This window comes from Haliotis cracherodii, unplaced genomic scaffold (genome assembly GCF_022045235.1).
Source record: "Haliotis cracherodii isolate W230 unplaced genomic scaffold, xgHalCrac1.p SCAF_2, whole genome shotgun sequence".
In the NCBI taxonomy this organism is placed as follows: Eukaryota; Metazoa; Mollusca; class Gastropoda; order Lepetellida; family Haliotidae; genus Haliotis; species Haliotis cracherodii.
The window spans coordinates 31,911,887-31,931,252 of NW_027266275.1; the positions used below are offsets into that span (position 1 = coordinate 31,911,887).

The 19,366-nt window shown below is 40.3% G+C and overlaps 1 protein-coding gene across 1 annotated transcript; it reads right to left on the reverse strand.

Moving 5' to 3' along the window:
* Positions 1 to 10,806: 10,806 nt before the first annotated feature.
* On the reverse strand, positions 10,807 to 17,828 carry LOC139467574 (S-antigen protein-like). Its single transcript, XM_071249111.1, has 3 exons — positions 17,816 to 17,828; positions 11,235 to 11,414; positions 10,807 to 11,102 (listed from the first exon to the last, which is right to left on the reverse strand). The coding sequence occupies exons 1-3, from the start codon at positions 17,826 to 17,828 to the stop codon at positions 10,807 to 10,809; spliced, it is 489 nt and encodes a 162-aa protein (XP_071105212.1).
* Positions 17,829 to 19,366: the final 1,538 nt, after the last annotated feature.

Sequence of the window (19,366 nt, forward strand, 5' to 3'; positions counted from 1 at the left end):
CTCTCATACAGATTTGTCCTTGTCTCTCATACTGACCTGTCCTTGTCTCTCATACAGATTTGACCTTGTCTCTCATACTGACCTGTCCTTGTCTCTCATACTGACCTGTTCTTGTCTCTCATACAGACCTGTCCTAGTCTCTCATACAGACCTGTCCTTGTCTCTCATACTGATTTGTCCTTGTCTCTCATACTGACCTGTCCTTGTTTCTCATACAGATTGGTCCATGTCTCTCATACAGACCTGTCCTTGTCTATCATACAGATTTGTCCTTGTCTCTCATACTGACCTGTCTTTGTCTCCCATACTGACCTGTCCTTGTCTCTCATACAGATTTGTCCTTGTCTCTCATACTGACCTGTCCTAGTCTCTCATACTGACCTGTCCTTGTCTCTCATACTGACTTGTCCTTGTCTCTCATACTGACCTGTCCTTGTCTCACATACTGACCTGTCCTTGTCTCTCATACTGACCTGTCCTAGTCTCTCATACTGACCTGTCCTTGTCTCTCATACAGACCTGTCCTTGTCTCTCATACTGACCTGTCATTGTCTCTCATACTGACCTGTCCTTGTCTCTCTTGCAGATTTGACCTTGTTTCTCATACTGACCTGTCATTGTCTCTCATACTGACCTGTCCATGTCTCTCATACAGACCTATCTCAGTCTCTCATACAGTTTTGTCCTAGTCTCTCATACAGATTTGTCCTTGTCTCTCATACTGGCTTGTCCTTGTCTCTCATACTGACCTGTCCTTGTCTCTCTTACAGATTTGTCCTTGTCTCTCATACTGACCTGTCCTAGTCTCTCATACTGACCTTGTCTCTCATACTGACCTATCTCAGTCTCTCATACAGTTTTGTCCTAGTCTCTCATACAGATTTGTCCTAGTCTCTCATACAGATTTGTCCTAGTCTCTCATACAGACCTGTCCTAGTCTCTCATACAGATTTGTCCTTGTCTGTCATACTGACCTGTCCTTGTCTCTCTTGCAGATTTGACCTTGTCTCTCATACTGACCTGTCATTGTCTCTCATACTGACCTGTCCTTGTCTCTCATACTGACCTGTTCTTGTCTCTCATACAGTTATGTCCTAGTCTCTCATACTGACCTGTCCTAGTCTCTCATACTGGCTTGTCCTTGTCTGTCATACAGGCTTGCCTTTGTCTCTGAGAAATAGGCAATATCATACATAAAACTATCTGAAAACTCACAAGTCCATGGTAGTTTGTCAAGTCTAGATTTCTTCAGTTTCAAGTGCAAATGAAGCGATTCTGTTTGCTTCTCTTTATTATATATTAAAAGACAACTTTCCAAACCAAAAACATGATATTATTTCTTGTTCAGAGACTAAATGTCAGTCTAGGCTTGTCCACAAAACAAAGAATATAGGGGTTGGCCTGAATGGGTAATTTTTCAGTTGGAAAAAGTCCAGTTGGAACGCATTTCACAACATGCAGCAGTAAAGGAATGACAACAGAGTGACATTTGTGTTTCCTTTTTTCCTCTGCGGGATTGCATCTGTAACACATTTATCAACTCAACGCTCTTATGCCTAGGGGTTTCCAAAACCTTTTGTAATAATATTTCCTGTTTTTAACAATATCTGTCCAAAAAATACATAATACACATCTTTTCTTGACAGCAAAAAGCTATGATAGAAAAACAGGAAATTGATTTAGTTATTTTAATCATAGGAAGTATTTTTTAATTCACAAAAGTATTTTTTCCTGAATGCACAATTTAACAAGGCCGACCATGACACCAGTGGCACTCTGCAATGACGCCAGTGTATAATTACTGTCTCTGCACATCATTAGTGGAGTTAAACCATCATCAATTATTTACCAACGTACCAGCCTTACCCTGCACGAGTATTGTGAATTCTGCCGATTCACGATGTGCAGCCCAGTCAAGCACAGCAAGGAGGGGTGTGTGGAACTAATTGTCTAAGTCAAGTATAGGCAAGATGTCTGGCCAACTCCCTGAAGGCGAACTTGGTTCAGATTAAGGCAACAAAAGAAGTAATCACAAGTGAAAATTATGATCATCAACGAAAGTAGCAACCTAGAAAATGAAACAATGATTTTTGAATTAACTTCAACCAGTAATTGTAGGTTCAGATGGAGAATCACCACGTCCCCCATCCATCTACTCTACAGCTGCTGGTTTGCTTGACTGCTGCACCGCCTCCGTGGTCTAGTGGTAGAGTGTCCGCCCAGAGAGTGGAAGGTCCAAAGTTGATCCCCGGCCCTGTCATACCGAAAAAGATGGTTCTAAGTCTCTGTTCAGGCCCCAAACACATAATATACCGTATTCGACGTAATAAGCGCCTCGCTCTAATAAGCGCCCACAGCGTAATTTGTTAATATATTGGCTAGTGAACAATCCCAAGTAGCACACCTTCTGATTGAGCAATTTACACAAGACTTATTTATTTGTGTATAATACGCACTCGTGTGTTATATGCACCCTCAATTATGGGCAATTAAATTCTGGAAAAATATATCTGTTGTATAGAAACATTTCAGGCTGTCAGCATAAACCACATAAACCACGAAATTTATCTTTCAATTTTTTTCCACCAAAATACCATTTTAATAAGAACCCCCTATTTCTAATTTTGAGAGTGCCCAGGTCGCTTATTACTTTGAATACGGTATTGCCCGAAAGGACAGATTCGTCATTTCCTGAAGCATCTATACCATGCCCATAGGGCTGGGATGGTTAACTCGGGTACTCGGGTAGTTACTGAGTAGGACCCGGGTACCCACAGGACTAACCGGACCTGTGGTTAGTCACGTGATATATTGTTCAATGACAAAAGAGAAGTTCATGGCTACACTACTAGTCACAAATGTGCGCATTTCTTTCTGACTAAGCTCCCATTCCTTTGACTTTTATATGTTTGAATAAAGAAGAGCTTCAGTCAAATTTAGTGTATGCATGACCAGATCGATCTATATGTGCATCTTAGTGCAATTTGCAAGGACTATGGGCAACTAGTCCCAATCAGACATTTTGTACCCATCTCTTGATACCTACAGCGGGTACCTGGGTAGGGTCAGGTAATAGGGGGTTGGGTACCCAGGTAGAAAATTTGGACTCGTCCCAGCCCTAAATGCCAAGTTGTTAACAGTATTTCTAACAACATCTGCCAAATGAGATGTATTTGACCAACCTCAAGACCAGAGGATGAAACAGGAGAATTCATCTACTGTAAATCATGAAATTATTGCGTCTCCAAAAGAATGCAACCACTGGCCCTTGCCAAAAATGAGACTCAATATGAATGCGACACGCCCCTCCTCTCAAGCATCAGTGGATTTATATCTAAAGAAAATGTCCTCTGTCAGGTTTACAGGAGAATCCTCACCTTAATCCAACCTTACATTAATCCAATCACACACCAAATAGCACTGCTTATTGGCGCAGGGGAGAGTACAACAATACATGCGCGCTGGCTTGTGTCGGCCTTAGACGCAGTCACAAAGAACAAAGATATAAAAAATGTCTTAATGTTGATATCAATGCGATGTTTGAAAATGCAAGCAAATACCACTCACATTTTTTGCATTTAATTCATGCTTGCGTTCATTTCAAGATTAACAATGTATTTCAGAAGTCTTCAGGGAACGGTTAACAGAAGCTTAACATCTGACTGGTTATAGTCAAAGATGGCCTTGATCCTTACACGATAAAAGAATAACCTGACCCTGTTTTATATGACCACATGAATGGTTGTTTTATATGCATGAGCGTCCGTAGGAATATTCTGATGATCTTAATTGTGTTTTTTTTTTACCTTATAGTGATTGTGTACCAATTAATTTTTAAGAAATGTGTGTTTAGCCATCTCTGAATACGCTCGAATAGCCTTAAGAGCTTTTATTTTAAGGGTTCACCAAATGTGGTATCAAAGTGTTTCCCAAGGCTCTTTACAGTGATTATTGCATCCTTCTAGGGATGTTACAACTGCCAGGCACTGTTTTAAAGTTCTCATACAGACTGGCTCCCATGAAATCATTATGATGTATATATACTACTCAAAATAAGTGAAAGAACATCCAATTCTGTCATGGCATGACACATTAACTATGGTAATATGAAAGAATGGGGAGTTCCTTGGCTTCTTTTGAGCAGTATAAAGACATATATGTAGATGTAAACAGTTTGGAATATGGTATACACACTGACTGATTTATGAAATGGGATTCATATCCAAAATATGTTTGTGAATTTTCTCTGCATATGAATGCTTTTCTTGACAAATATAAGAGTGAGTGAGGTTTATATTACGCCGCTTTTAGCAATATTCCAGCAATATCACGGTGGAGGACACCAGAAATGCACTTCACTCGTACTCTGTGGAGACTCAAACCCAGATCTTTGGTGTGATGAGCGAACGCTTTTCACAAGTCTGCCCCACTGGTCTTAACAAATAGTAGAAACAGAACGGCATCGTGACAAAATATTGTATTCATCATGTATTATGTTTGGAAAATATTTGTCAGAACATCTTAAATTCTGTTGGTTTTCTCTGCTTGCTTTCTTTCTTCTGACCAGCATGTTCAGTTGTCATGGAAACGAATGACATCATCCATTGTTTTATGACATAGCATTCCCTTGACATCATGTGTGTCAGGTAGAACAAGTAGTAAGAGAAATCATCAATGGATCTTTACAATGTATTTACAGTGTGAAAAATCATGTACATCTGTTTTCAGATTTGTGGTTGTTCTTGAGTATTAATGGACAAAATCGTTATTTTACATTTGTACCTCACTGGCTAAAACAAACGCCTCCATGGTCTAGTGGATAGAGAGGCTGCCAAGATAGCATAAATGTGGTGTTTCGATCCTTAACCAAAAGCTGTTAAAAGATGGAACTTCTTGTTTCCCTACCTGGTGCTCGCCATTAAGGCGTTAAAACAAAGACTGGTTGGCTTGAGTCAACATACTGTGTCTCTCACCTCACCTCACCTCACCTCACCTCATTTCACCTCACCTCACCTCACCTCACCTAACCTCACCTCCTGGCTAACACTGTCAGTTCTAATATATCACTCAATAACACCTCCAGTTGAGAAAACACATGTCTATCTCCTATTTGATTTATGAGCTGTATGAGTATTGTGCGCACCCATGTATAATGCGCACCCCCCTCTAGTGGATTCAATATTTTGGAAAAAAAAGAAAGGTATTTTTAGCATATCACCCTGTTGGGTTTCCCTTTTGTTTAGTGTCTTATTTTATTATTTTTCCACAGTACATGGAAATATATGTCTTATCAGTGTTTGTGACATAGATAACCCATGTCAAGAGGAACTCACGAAAAGTTCAAATTACCATATGTGAAGAAGTTTCTTTAACACCTGTATCCTTAAAATGCACATGAAAATTAAGATTTTTTTTGACAGTTAGAATTTTTCAAAAAAATATGGATTTTTTTTAATCAAAATTGTTTACAAACTTAACTTTTTATCATCCATGTAATTAGGACCATAATGTTTTGATCTGGAGTCTGACCTCCTGGCACTTACATAGACCGAACCTTTGATCTCGGAGTATGTAAAACAAACATTTGTAAAAACATGCCAGATATATTTGATGCTTTGTGACTTTGTGAACTTCTGATGCCTTTTCTTGTCATTGTGACAGTGGAGTTCTCTTGGAAAAAAAAATGCCAGAGGGACTTTGAAATGAGTCGTAATTTTAGCCTTGTCATCATGTTTGCAAAACAAGTTTTACATGCGTCGCAACATCAGGGAATTGTAAGGGACTAAAAACACAATTTGATTTTCTGGCAAGTCATTTAATTTGGTAGTGTCTGTTTTTTCCTTCCTCCACTGAGAGATGCTGCCTTTGTAGATCTTCTCAGAACAGTTGAACAAACAGTGTGCTTAGCTTACATGTAGCATTAGTGATGTTGTTTGTCTTAATTTATAATTTCTTCATTTTACGCTCTAATTTAGAAGAATCTGCTGATGGAATACTCAACAGCGTCGGAGCAAATCTAAAAACACTTCGTGTTTCTGAACATTGTAATTGAGAAAGATTATTGTAGATTTTCCGTAGCACTCTGCTTTTTCAAGTACAATGTGACCTCGCTATTGCGCCCTTAATATAGTGCAATCTCACTAACACAATGTTTTTCCCCCCATCTCAAAAATCATCTGATCACTGTGAGCACATAACACCGGAAATAAGAGTCAACAAATATGAACTGAAGTACGTAATTTAATCCCATTATTACACTTATCTGGTTAAAAAAGGGTTCATTGTATATATGAACTTATGTTTGTAATCAATTTTATGCATTTTATTCAAAATTTCATTCAATATTTTTTACATTTATTTCTGCGAAATCATGTGTGAAGTGACTGGTAGATCGCACGACTCACTGTTATTTGCGGAAACAACAGTCAGATTACCACTATTGACGCCTTGAAATAAACTTTAGTTCAGAAAATGGATGCACAAATACCATGCTTTGACTTGATAAAAGTAATATTTGTGACAATTTGACTATAATATGTCAATGTAATGTTTTCGCAACATGTATATATGCATATAGCAATCACCTGTACCAAAGTGCTACGCTTATGGTTCTTATCATTATAAGCATATATAGAAAAAGCTGCAACTGAAATAACATGAAATTGGAATATTTTATTCCTGATAAAATAAAAACAGATTAACTTTTTCATAAATGTTTATATATAATAAAAACAAACTACTTTGGTGAGATTGATGAAATTACATCCCAAGCCATGGATATCAGCTCATTTAAATTCGATCATTGTGACTACTCATTGATCTTGGAAGACACTCTGATGAGATTCTCCACATGACAGGTTGTCAGTGACACTTTCTGCTGCTGAGCCAAGGCCATCCTCGACATCAACCTACATTTTATAAACATTGTTTATTGATGAGAACAGCTCACCAGACATGCGAGCGAGGTGTATGAAAAGTTAATCCTGATTAGGAAGCGTCAGTGACATTATAAAGTGGTCCTTTGTCACACAGTTTCAGGAGTGAGAAAGGACCGGATGAGACACATTTAACATGGTGATAAACCTGTGAAGATCCGGGCTTGAATTGTTCTTCAGCAACCCACGCTTGCTGTAAAAGGCGACTATGCTTGTCGTAAGAGGCGACTAACGGCATTGGGTGGTCAGGCTTGCTAACTTGGTTGATGCATGTCATCATATCACAATTGCGTAGATCGATGCTCATGATGTCAATCACTAGACTGTCTGGTCCAGACTTGATTATTTACAGAATGCCGTCATATAGTTGGAATATTGCTGAGTGCGGCATTAACAACAAACAAACAAACAAAACTTGGTGTTAAATTAATGCTGTGAATTATGGAACATATTTTTGGTCTGGTATTGACAGCGCAAAGGTCACAAATCAGGTGAAGTTAAACAACGCTGGTCACAGGGAGTAGCTGGATGGGTGATTATATTGAGCAGTATGAGTCTTGAGACTTCCTGGGGCTTTGGTCCTGCCCAACACTGACTTAGCTCATGCAGCCCATGTGGCGTCTCCCTCAGACAAGTGACTTTTGTTCAAAATATGACTCTGTTCACCCAGAAGAGAATGGGTACCTGGAAGGCTGAGATGAGACTGTTAACCTTCATAAGCCCCTCACAGTCAGCGTGGGTTGTATTCTCCACAGGGAGTTGAGAATGAAAATCGAGTACATTGACCAGGGTAATAATAATGTATAAGCACCTGTGTGCAGCCAGATGGAAGTCGGCGCCATACAAATAGATTATTATTGTTGTTGTTATTATTATTACTTTAGATTTAGATGAACCCAGTTTAGACTAAAAGTTTTGGGTTTCAAAATCCCATTACAATCTTTTTAACCAATTAGTATGAGGCACACACACATTTCACTTTACAATCTTTAAAAAAACTAAAAATTTCTGTGAAATAATTGGCAAGCCATTACGTTATGGAGGACATTTAAGGAGGCTTAAGTAATTAATCAATCTTTTTGTAGTTTAAAAGATTAGGTGATGTTTTGCAAGCTTACACAATCTGTCCTCAAATTATGATTAATTGCTGTATCACTGATGCAAGTGGTTTCAAGACTTAATTGAGAAGTGAAAGATGTATTATCTTTAGATAGTCTTTATGGGATTATAGCTCTTCCTTTCTTTTATGATTACAGAACACAAGAAGAATATCCATAATGTTGATATCACATTTTGAAAATAATTGTGAATGTTATTTGAACCGTAGTGATTGGGGGAGTTATCACAAAACTAAATGAGGACGAACTGAAGATGTCTTGTCATTAAGGATATATAACAGGTTTGATCACAAAGATAAGCCAGGCAGACTTGCTTTATTGTTTGACAGATTTGCAGAAAAATCAATAATATAAAAATGTTTAAAAATGTTGCTTAATTAAAAATATACTTCACAACAATGTTATCTTTGGGTCTTTGTCACAAATTATAGATGGTAATTCACATTTTACGACTGTAACAAATCTCGAAATTTTGAAATCAGTGCATAGTTTTTTTATCTTCTTGCCGATTTAGATATTTGGTCTGAGTCTTTTTATTAATGTTGAAGCTTTGCTATATGATACTGCAATGTTGTTGTGCTGGAGGTATATAATAACGTCACTAGTTATGAAAGATAATCGAGTAATAAAAAAGTTACAGAACAATAATTATCTTTAATGTCAATTATATAATGTATGCTATTTCTCATGTCACTTTCAATACATTGTAATTTGTATATGTTTCATGTTTGGGAAGGGGGCACGGGTGGCCCAGTCGTCTAAGGCGCAGCGATTCGCTGTGCAGAGTTGCGTCCCTTCGGCACGCCAGAAACCTATGATTTTGGGTTCGAAATGACCAATGAGCACTCAGGTTTAGATCGCACATATGGCAATGTTTGTCGCCTGACTTTGTGTGCAACGTGTGCTCTAGCCTTGTAGTATCTGCTGCTTCAGTGTCCGGAAATGGTAGGGTTTGCACAAAGTTCATGCACAGAGTAGCTCCGTGCTACCTGTCGTGCAGGACTGGTGTCATCTATAATAGGCTATTTATATTGTGCATATTTCCACACCATTCAAGGGCATGCTCAAATCGCTATTATTACCCTGGTCACTGGATCAGTGTGTACTCAAGAATCATTCTCAGCTCCCTGGGGAGTATAAAACCCAAGCTGCCTGTTAGGCACTAGAAGGTTAACAACCACATTACCATCTCATCCTACTGGGTACCCATTCACTGCTGGGTGAACAGAAGCACATTTCAAACAAAGTCACTTGCCTAAGGAGACACCACATGTGTTTAATGTTCTTCAGTATGGGGCAGGACCAAAGCCCTAGAAACTCTCAAGGGCCAAGCTGCCGAAATGTGGTCACCCGTCCAAGGACTCTATGCAACGGACGTTGCTTTACTTGATCTGATTTTGTGACCTGTGCGCAGTGCACAGGACCACGTGCCATGATCTCTGATTTTCCTTGATCCATTCATATAATTGTCACCACTATTTTACCTTTTAATCCTACTGGAATTTGCTTCTTTGGGTAACAAGACTGGTTAATATGTCGCATTGACGATGTATATATATTTTTTTACTTCCTTGAGTTATACAGGGTCTAATTTTTAATTACGTGACTAAAAATAGATATCACTGCATTTCGGTTTAATATAATCGCGCGTGATGGAGGAATGTACTGATGATGCAATGGCTGCTTAGTGGAGGTAGGACTGTAAAGCAGGACCACCATCTTGGTCTGGCTGTTTTGGTGTGTCATCGTACTCCTTCCGTGCTCACATTATCATCTGTATGGCATCGTTCTGCTGTAGCAGGGTATGGAGTCACACATGACTTTTTTACTTTCTCACCTTGATGGTGAGGTTAACCCCTTTGGTCAAGTTTACAAGTCATGCAACCTGAGGTGAAAAGGTTCGTAGTCAAATCCAAGCATACTTGGATGTTTGATAACAGCGACATCGGATCGTTTGGGATGAATATCAGTCCTAGCAAAATATTAATCCTTTGGCCAATTTTTGTAAATTCTGCAACCAAGTTTTGATAATTCTGCACAAAATTCTGCAAACTTTCGGGAATTTTTGCACCTGTTTTACTTGTGACTCTCAATTTATGATAATCCACAGCTAGAATAGCCTATTAAAGTAAATCTGGAGATGACCAGTATAACCATATGGACATGCACTTTCGGTAGGCAATACTACAAAAGGCTTGATTGGCTCCAAAACTCACACATCCTTCATTTAGAGTGGCTGATCAAAATTTGCTCATGGCTTACATGATGTGACTTATTTGTTATGATCTTTATATAGAGTAAGCGTTGTATTGGAGTAAACAATCTGATCTTTAGGACTCTTATCACAACCCATTCTACCCGGTACATATCAAAAATCTAAATTGGAAAACAGGTAGGTTTTTTCACTGTAGGTTTATTATTCATGCTCCCATGTCTCTCAAATTCTGACTCCAGTTCTGAATGCAGCTCCATGCGACTATTGAAATCTAAGGAAGTTAATTTAATATAAAATGTCAACAGCAGAGAACAACCAGCTTCGATTTGTGACAAAACAGACCCCACTAGGCTTCAAAGGGAAAATAGCTGTAAAAATTCCATGAATGGATTACCGAAAACCAGCAAAGCTACTGGGAACACCCACCACTAACAACCTGCACAAAAATGTATGTGTTTGTTTCCTGACACTGCATGTCAGCACCCCAGATGTACTTTGAAGCACTCCTGCAGCACTTATGAAGCACTCTGGAAGCACTCTAGAAGCACTTCTGACACTTTCCTGAATCACACCTGAATAATACCTGAAGTGCTCTGAAATGCTCCTGAAATGCTCCTGAAGCACTCCTGAAGTGCTCCTGAAAGGCTCCTGAAGCACTCCTGTAACACTCCTGAAGCACTCCTGAAGGCTCCTGAAGCTCACCTGAAGCACTCCTGAAGCACTCCTGTAACGCTCCTGAAGCACTCATGAAGCACTCCTGAAATGCTCCTGAAGCACACCTGAAGCACTCCTGAAGCACTCCTGAAACACTCCTGAAGCACTCCTGAAGTGCTCCTGAAGCGCTCCTGGAGCACTCCTGAAGCACTCCTCGAACACTCCTGAAATGCTCCTGAAGCACTCCTGAGATGCTCCTAAATCACTCCTGAAACATTCCCAAAGCACTCCTGAAACACTCCTGAAGCTCACCTGAAACGCTCCTGAAGCACTCCTGAAACGCTCCTGAAGCACTCCTGAAGTGCTCCTGAAGCACTCCTGAAACGCCCCTGAAGCACTCCTGAAACACTCCTGAAATGCTCCTGAAGCACTCCTGAAGCACTCCTGAAACGCCCCTGAAGCACTCCTGAAACACTGTTGCTAAACCAATGCCTACACAAATATACAAAAACTAAACTCTTTATAAGCAATATAAATTAGGATGAAGATGTATGCAGATTTACTGACTGGAACTGGTGCCATTTAGATGAATTAAAATCTCATTTATATATCTGTATGTACCGATTCTGCATGCTTCAGAATGTTTCAGGCCATAGAGTCAGTGCTGGGCTCTGTCATACAGATCATGTGATGCATAAGTATTCATTTTCATCTTTGTACATCTATCTGTTTGTGAAGTGGTTTATAAAGAGCACACTCATTGTAAAGGAAACAAGCTTTGTGTTTACTGCTGTAGCTAGTTTGGGTTGCTGTGGTTCATTTGCTGTGGTTGTCATGGGCAGTGTTTCTGTAAGTTGTGCTCACAGACAGGGTTTCTGTCAGTTGCTGTGATCACAGACAGGGTTTCTGTCAGTTGCTGTGATCACAGACAGGGTTTCTGTCAGTTGCTATAATCATAGACAGGGTTTCTGTAAGTTGTGATCACAGACAAGGTTTCTGTTAGTTGCTGTAATCATAGACAGGGTTTCTGAAGTTGTAATCACAGGCAGGGTTTTTGTCAGTTGCTGAGATCACTGACAGGGTTTCTGTCAGTTGCTGTGATCACAGACAGGGTTTCCCTCAAGTTGTGATCACAGACAGGGTTTCTGTAAGTTGTGATCACAGACAGGGTTTATGTAAGTTGCTATAATCATAGACAGGGTTTCTGTAAGTTGTGATCACAGACAAGGTTTCTGTTAGTTGCTGTAATCACAGGCAGGGTTTTTGTAAGTTGCTGAGATCACAGACAGTGTTTGTGTAAGTTGCTATGAACACGGATAGGGTTTCTGTAAGTTGCTATGATCACCGACAAGGTTTTCTGTAAGTTGCTATGATCACCGAAAAGGTTTTCTGTAAGTTGCTATGATCACGGACAGGGTTTCTGTAAGTTGCTATGATCACGGACATGGTTTCTGTAAGTTGCTATGATCACGGACAGGGTTTCTGTAAGTTGCTATGAACACGGATAGGGTTTCTGTAAGTTGCTATGATTAGGAAAGGGTTTCTGTAAGTTGCTATGATCACAGACAGGGTTTCTGTAAGTTGCTATGATCACAGACAGGGTTTCTGTCAGTTGTGATCACAGACAGGGTTTCTGTAAGTTGCTATGATCACAGACAGTGTTTCTGTGAGTTGCTGTGATCACAGACATGGTTTCTGTTAGTTGCTGTGATCACAGACAGGGTTTCTGTAAGTTGTGATCACAAACAGGGTTTCTGTCAGTTGCTGTGATCACCGACATGGTTTCTGTCAGTTGCTGTGATCACAGACAGGGTTTCTCTCAAGCTGTGATCACAGACAGTGTTTCTGTAGGTTGCTGTGATCACAGACATGGTTTCTGTCAGTTGCTGTAATCATAGACAGGGTTTCTGTGAGTTGCTGTAATCACAGACAGGGTTATTGTCAGTTGCTGTGATCATAGACAGGGTTTCTCTCAAGTTGTGATCACAGGCAGGGTTTCTGTAAGTTGTGATCACAGACAGGGTTTCTTTTAGTTGCTGTAATCATAGACAGGGTTCCGAAGTTGTAATCACAGGCAGGGTTTTTGTCAGTTGCTGAGATCACAGACAGGGTTTCTGTGAGTTGCTGAGATCACAGACAGGGTTTCCCTCAAGTTGTGATCACAGACAGGGTTTCTGTAAGTTGTGATCACAGACAGGGTTTATGTAAGTTGCTATAATCATAGACAGGGTTTCTGTAAGTTGTGATCACAGACAAGGTTTCTGTTAGTTGTGATCACAGACAGGGTTTCTGTAAGTTGTGATCACAGACAAGGTTTCTTTTAGTTGCTGTAATCATAGACAGGGTTCCGAAGTTGTAATCACAGGCAGGGTTTTTGTCAGTTGCTGAGATCACAGACAGGGTTTCCTTCAAGTTGTGATTACAGGCAGGGTTTTTGTAAGTTGTGATCACAGGCAGGGTTTTTGTAAGTTGCTGAGATCATAGACAGGGTTTCTGTCAGTTGCTGTAATCACAGACAGGGTTTCCCTCAAGTTGTGATCACAGACAGGGTTTCTGTAAGTTGTGATCACAGACAGGGTTTATGTAAGTTGCTATAATCATAGACAGGGTTTCTGTAAGTTGTAATCACAGACAAGGTTTCTGTTAGTTGCTGTAATCACAGGCAGGGTTTTTGTAAGTTGCTGAGATCACAGACAGTGTTTGTGTAAGTTGCTATGAACACGGATAGGGTTTCTGTAAGTTGCTATGATCACCGACAAGGTTTTCTGTAAATTGCTATGATCACAAACAGGGTTTCTGTAAGTTGCTATGATCACGGACAGGGTTTCTGTAAGTTGCTATGATCACGGACTGGGTTTTTGTAAGTTACAAACACAGACAGGGTTTTTGTAAGTTACAAACACAGACAGGGTTTCTGTGAGATCATAGACAGGGTTTCTGTCAGTTGCTGTAATCACAGACAGGGTTTCCCTCAAGTTGTGATCACAGACAGGGTTTCTGTCAGTTGTGATCACAGACAGGGTTTATGTAAGTTGCTATAATCATAGACAGGGTTTCTGTAAGTTGTGATCACAGACAAGGTTTCTGTTAGTTGCTGTAATCACAGGCAGGGTTTTTGTAAGTTGCTGAGATCACAGACAGTGTTTGTGTAAGTTGCTATGAACACGGATAGGGTTTCTGTAAGTTGCTATGATCACCGACAAGGTTTTCTGTAAGTTGCTATGATCACCGAAAAGGTTTTCTGTAAGTTGCTATGATCACGGACAGGGTTTCTGTAAGTTGCTATGATCACGGACATGGTTTCTGTAAGTTGCTATGATCACGGACAGGGTTTCTGTAAGTTGCTATGAACACGGATAGGGTTTCTGTAAGTTGCTATGATTAGGAAAGGGTTTCTGTAAGTTGCTATGATCACAGACAGGGTTTCTGTCAGTTGCTGTAATCACAGACAGGGTTTCTGTCAGTTGCTGTAATCACAGACAGGGTTTCTGTAAGTTGCTATGATCACAGACAGGGTCTCTGTAAATTGCTATGATCACAGACAGGGTTTCTGTGAGTTGCTGTGATCACGGACAGGGTTTCTGTGAGTTGCTATGATCATGGAAAGGGTTTCTGTAAGTTGCTGTGATCACAGACAGGGTTTCTGTAAGTTGTGATCACAGACAAGGTTTCTGTTAGTTGTGATCACAGACAGGGTTTCTGTAAGTTGTGATCACAGACAAGGTTTCTTTTAGTTGCTGTAATCATAGACAGGGTTCCGAAGTTGTAATCACAGGCAGGGTTTTTGTCAGTTGCTGAGATCACAGACAGGGTTTCCTTCAAGTTGTGATTACAGGCAGGGTTTTTGTAAGTTGTGATCACAGGCAGGGTTTTTGTAAGTTGCTGAGATCATAGACAGGGTTTCTGTCAGTTGCTGTAATCACAGACAGGGTTTCCCTCAAGTTGTGATCACAGACAGGGTTTCTGTAAGTTGTGATCACAGACAGGGTTTATGTAAGTTGCTATAATCATAGACAGGGTTTCTGTAAGTTGTAATCACAGACAAGGTTTCTGTTAGTTGCTGTAATCACAGGCAGGGTTTTTGTAAGTTGCTGAGATCACAGACAGTGTTTGTGTAAGTTGCTATGAACACGGATAGGGTTTCTGTAAGTTGCTATGATCACCGACAAGGTTTTCTGTAAATTGCTATGATCACAAACAGGGTTTCTGTAAGTTGCTATGATCACGGACAGGGTTTCTGTAAGTTGCTATGATCACGGACTGGGTTTTTGTAAGTTACAAACACAGACAGGGTTTTTGTAAGTTACAAACACAGACAGGGTTTCTGTGAGATCATAGACAGGGTTTCTGTCAGTTGCTGTAATCACAGACAGGGTTTCCCTCAAGTTGTGATCACAGACAGGGTTTCTGTCAGTTGTGATCACAGACAGGGTTTATGTAAGTTGCTATAATCATAGACAGGGTTTCTGTAAGTTGTGATCACAGACAAGGTTTCTGTTAGTTGCTGTAATCACAGGCAGGGTTTTTGTAAGTTGCTGAGATCACAGACAGTGTTTGTGTAAGTTGCTATGAACACGGATAGGGTTTCTGTAAGTTGCTATGATCACCGACAAGGTTTTCTGTAAGTTGCTATGATCACCGAAAAGGTTTTCTGTAAGTTGCTATGATCACGGACAGGGTTTCTGTAAGTTGCTATGATCACGGACATGGTTTCTGTAAGTTGCTATGATCACGGACAGGGTTTCTGTAAGTTGCTATGAACACGGATAGGGTTTCTGTAAGTTGCTATGATTAGGAAAGGGTTTCTGTAAGTTGCTATGATCACAGACAGGGTTTCTGTCAGTTGCTGTAATCACAGACAGGGTTTCTGTCAGTTGCTGTAATCACAGACAGGGTTTCTGTAAGTTGCTATGATCACAGACAGGGTCTCTGTAAATTGCTATGATCACAGACAGGGTTTCTGTGAGTTGCTGTGATCACGGACAGGGTTTCTGTGAGTTGCTATGATCATGGAAAGGGTTTCTGTAAGTTGCTGTGATCACAGACAGGGTTTCTGTAAGTTGCTATGATCACAGACAGGGTTTCTGTAAGTTGCTATGATCACAGACAGGGTCTCTGTAAATTGCTATGATCACAGACAGGGTTTTTATAAGTTACAAACACAGACAGGGTTTCTGTGAGTTGCTGTGATCACAGACAGGGTTTCTGTGAGTTGCTGTGATCACGGACAGGGTTTCTGTGAGTTGCTATGATCACAGACATGGTTTCTGTAAGTTGCTATGATCACGGACAGGGTTTCTGTAAGTTGCTATCACGGACAGGGTTTCTGTAAGCTGCTATGAACACGGATAGGGTTTCTGTAAGTTACTATGATCATGGAAAGGGTTTCTGTAAGTTGCTGTGATCACAGACAGGGTTTCTGTAAGTTGCTATGATCACAGACAGGGTTTCTGTAAGTTGCTATGATCACAGACAGGGTCTCTGTAAATTGCTATGATCACAGACAGGGTTTTTATAAGTTACAAACACAGACAGGGTTTCTGTGAGTTGCTGTGATCACAGACAGGGTTTCTGTGAGTTGCTGTGATCACGGACAGGGTTTCTGTGAGTTGCTATGATCACGGACAGGGTTTCTGTTAGTTTGACAACTGATAGCCTTCCTCTCACTAGGTCTATTTCATAATTGGTATTAGGACATGGATAAGAGATGTTGGTGTTGCAGGGAATGACAGAATTGGATTTCAAGCAGTTAAGCATCTTAGCTACCCTAACCTACATTACAACCTCAGGTGGTTTCACCAAGTCACAAGCCAAAAGGGCAATTATAATATAACTGTCTAGAATTTAGGGTGCTTAGTTATAACTGCTAATACACTTTTATAGCAGCTTATTCCAGATTGTTAGACAAATGTTTCAGCTTTAGCCTCCATTGTAGCGGTTGTCTTGCAGCTCAATGGTAATGCCCATCTCTTCTTCATTCAGATATTGCTGTAGGTGTGATTAGTGGGGCAATCAGTGCTAAAGTATTGAACTAAAATGTAGTCTGTAGTCTGTAGTGATAGCTGCAAGAGCATAGGGGTCTGTGTGTGTAGGTTAGTTTTGAGGCAAATGAATGTGAGTGAGTGAGTTGGGTTTAACGCCGCTTTTAACATTATTCCAGTTATATCACGGCATGTCAGCTTAAATGTGGGAGGGAAGCCCGAAGTGATGAAGGTCTAAGACGTTTACCACTTCGGTGAAACCCATGAGCACAGGTATGGTGCTGACAAACCTAGAAACAAAATTGGGGCGAACCGGGATTCGAACCCACAATCATAGGTTTCTGGCGTGCCCAAGGTACGCAACTCTGCACAGCGAATATCGGCGCCTTTGATGACTGGGCCATCCGTGTCCCCTGAGGCAAATGAGAAGGGGAGGGGTAACAGTATTCTTGTAATGTTGAGAAAGGATTAATTACAGATATTGCCCACTGGCTTGCATGGTGTATTTGCTTGGAACTGGGATAACAGTGGTCCATGATCCATATGATCCATATTTAACAGCCATTGTGACTTGATCCACATCTGAGATTGATGTGGAGACAATAGCATTCTGTAATAGAGTAAGTAAGGAGGGTTATATGCCACTTTTGGCAATATTTTAGCTGCACCATGCTGGGACAATAGAAATTGGCTTCACACTTTGTTGTCTAATGACACTCAGCAATATTTCAGCTATATAACAGAGGTCTGTAAATAATCAACTCTGGACCAGACAATCCAGTGATTGATATCATGAGCATTGATCAATTTGGATAGATGACATGCATCAACCAAGTCACCAATCCTGGCCATACAGTAGCCATGTAGTTGCCTTTAACGACAAGCATCGGTTGCTGGGACCTATATTCTCACCTGTTATCCCCATGTCTATGAAACTTGTACCCATGAGTACATGGTGGGAATTGAGCCCAAGTCATTGGAGTGAAGAACATGTGGCTAACCCACCCACCCTGCAATCTAGAACTGGTTTCAATTCCCCACATGGGTACAATGAGTGAAGGCCATTTCTGATGTCCCAAGCCGTGATTTTGCTTGAATATTGCTAAAAGCAGCATAAAACCATTCTCACTCACTCTAGAACTGGGTACTTCATGAAGTCATATACCACTGAGGGAGAGTCGTCACAATGGAGAAGTTCAGGGAATCTATCAAACTGGCACCAGAGGAGATTCCATGTGCACCGTTACACATACCATGTTGATCAGAAATGAGAGTTGTCAGATGTTTTAAACTTTATGACATGCTGACCTTTCTCCATTCTTGTCAACTGATAAATCTGTCAGAGAGAGTTAGGCAAACTAGGACTAACAATAACTATTTGATCCATAAATCTGAAAAGAAATGCTAAAATGATTGATCAAGACTTTCAGATGTTTTTGATCTAACTCGTTTTCGGTCAGATCTAAGTTTCTAGACGGACGACAAGCCAGAGCTGTCACCACCCCTCTCTGTAATCCTAATTACACCAAAAACATTCCTAAGAGATTGCGCCCATTTCTCAAAATCTTTCACTCCTGGTTGAACATGTGGCTTTCCATGATAAGGTGTTGTAAGTGACATGCTCACTGTTATCAGTGATTGATTTGTAATTGTTGAACAATTACGTCTGTCATTGCATTTCTTGTGCTGAATGCATGATTCACATTTCTGACGACTAAGCAAAAAGATAGCTGTCTTTTCAGCTTTGATGTTGTCAAGAGTTATTCGTATCAGCTGCATTAGGTTCTTCCGGATAATAAGAGTTTTACTGTTGTGTGCTTCTGGTTTGTTTCTCTTCCAAGAATTTCATAAAGAATGCTATTAAAATAGAAGCGTGGTAAATGAAAGGTTGGTTAATTGATCTGACGAAGCCTGAGAGGATCGCACTCTTTTATTAATATTCCTCTGCTTTCATCCCAGCCATTTTACCCATCAGTCCCTTGTCACTTGTGATCTTCTTCAGCCAAGTTATCTTGCACCAAAGTCTAATTCATATTTAACAATTTCGCAACGGTTGAGCCTTTTAAGTGAATAATGTTATTACAAACATGGTAATGAAAGGGCTTGAGGCTTTCGGCCCTCCTCGTCACGTCTTCTGTCAAGTCCGTTGACCTTGATGGAACAATGTTTTTCTGAAACTGAGCAACAACCCATCCATTATGAAATAAGGACAAAGTGCTGTTTGTTTCATGAAAATTTGACAGCAAAGCCATAATGTTGCCATGAAAATGCCAGTGCTTCAATGAAGGACGAGAATGCTTCAGTTGAGGAAGCCTGTGTTTCAATGAGGGATGCGAGTGCTTCAGTTAAGGAAGCCTGTGTTTCAATGAAGGATGCTTTAGAAAGTAGCTTCTGGATTTGGATATAAAAATGATAATATGATGAAGTAAGCAGTTTTTCTGACAAATGTGAATGCTGTGTGTT

Coding starts and splice junctions, on each gene's coding strand:
- LOC139467574 (XM_071249111.1), bottom strand. Junction 11,103..11,234: donor GTGCTTCAGGAGCGTTTCAG/GTGAGCTTCAGG, acceptor GGAGCGCTTCAG/GAGCACTTCAGGAGTGCTTC.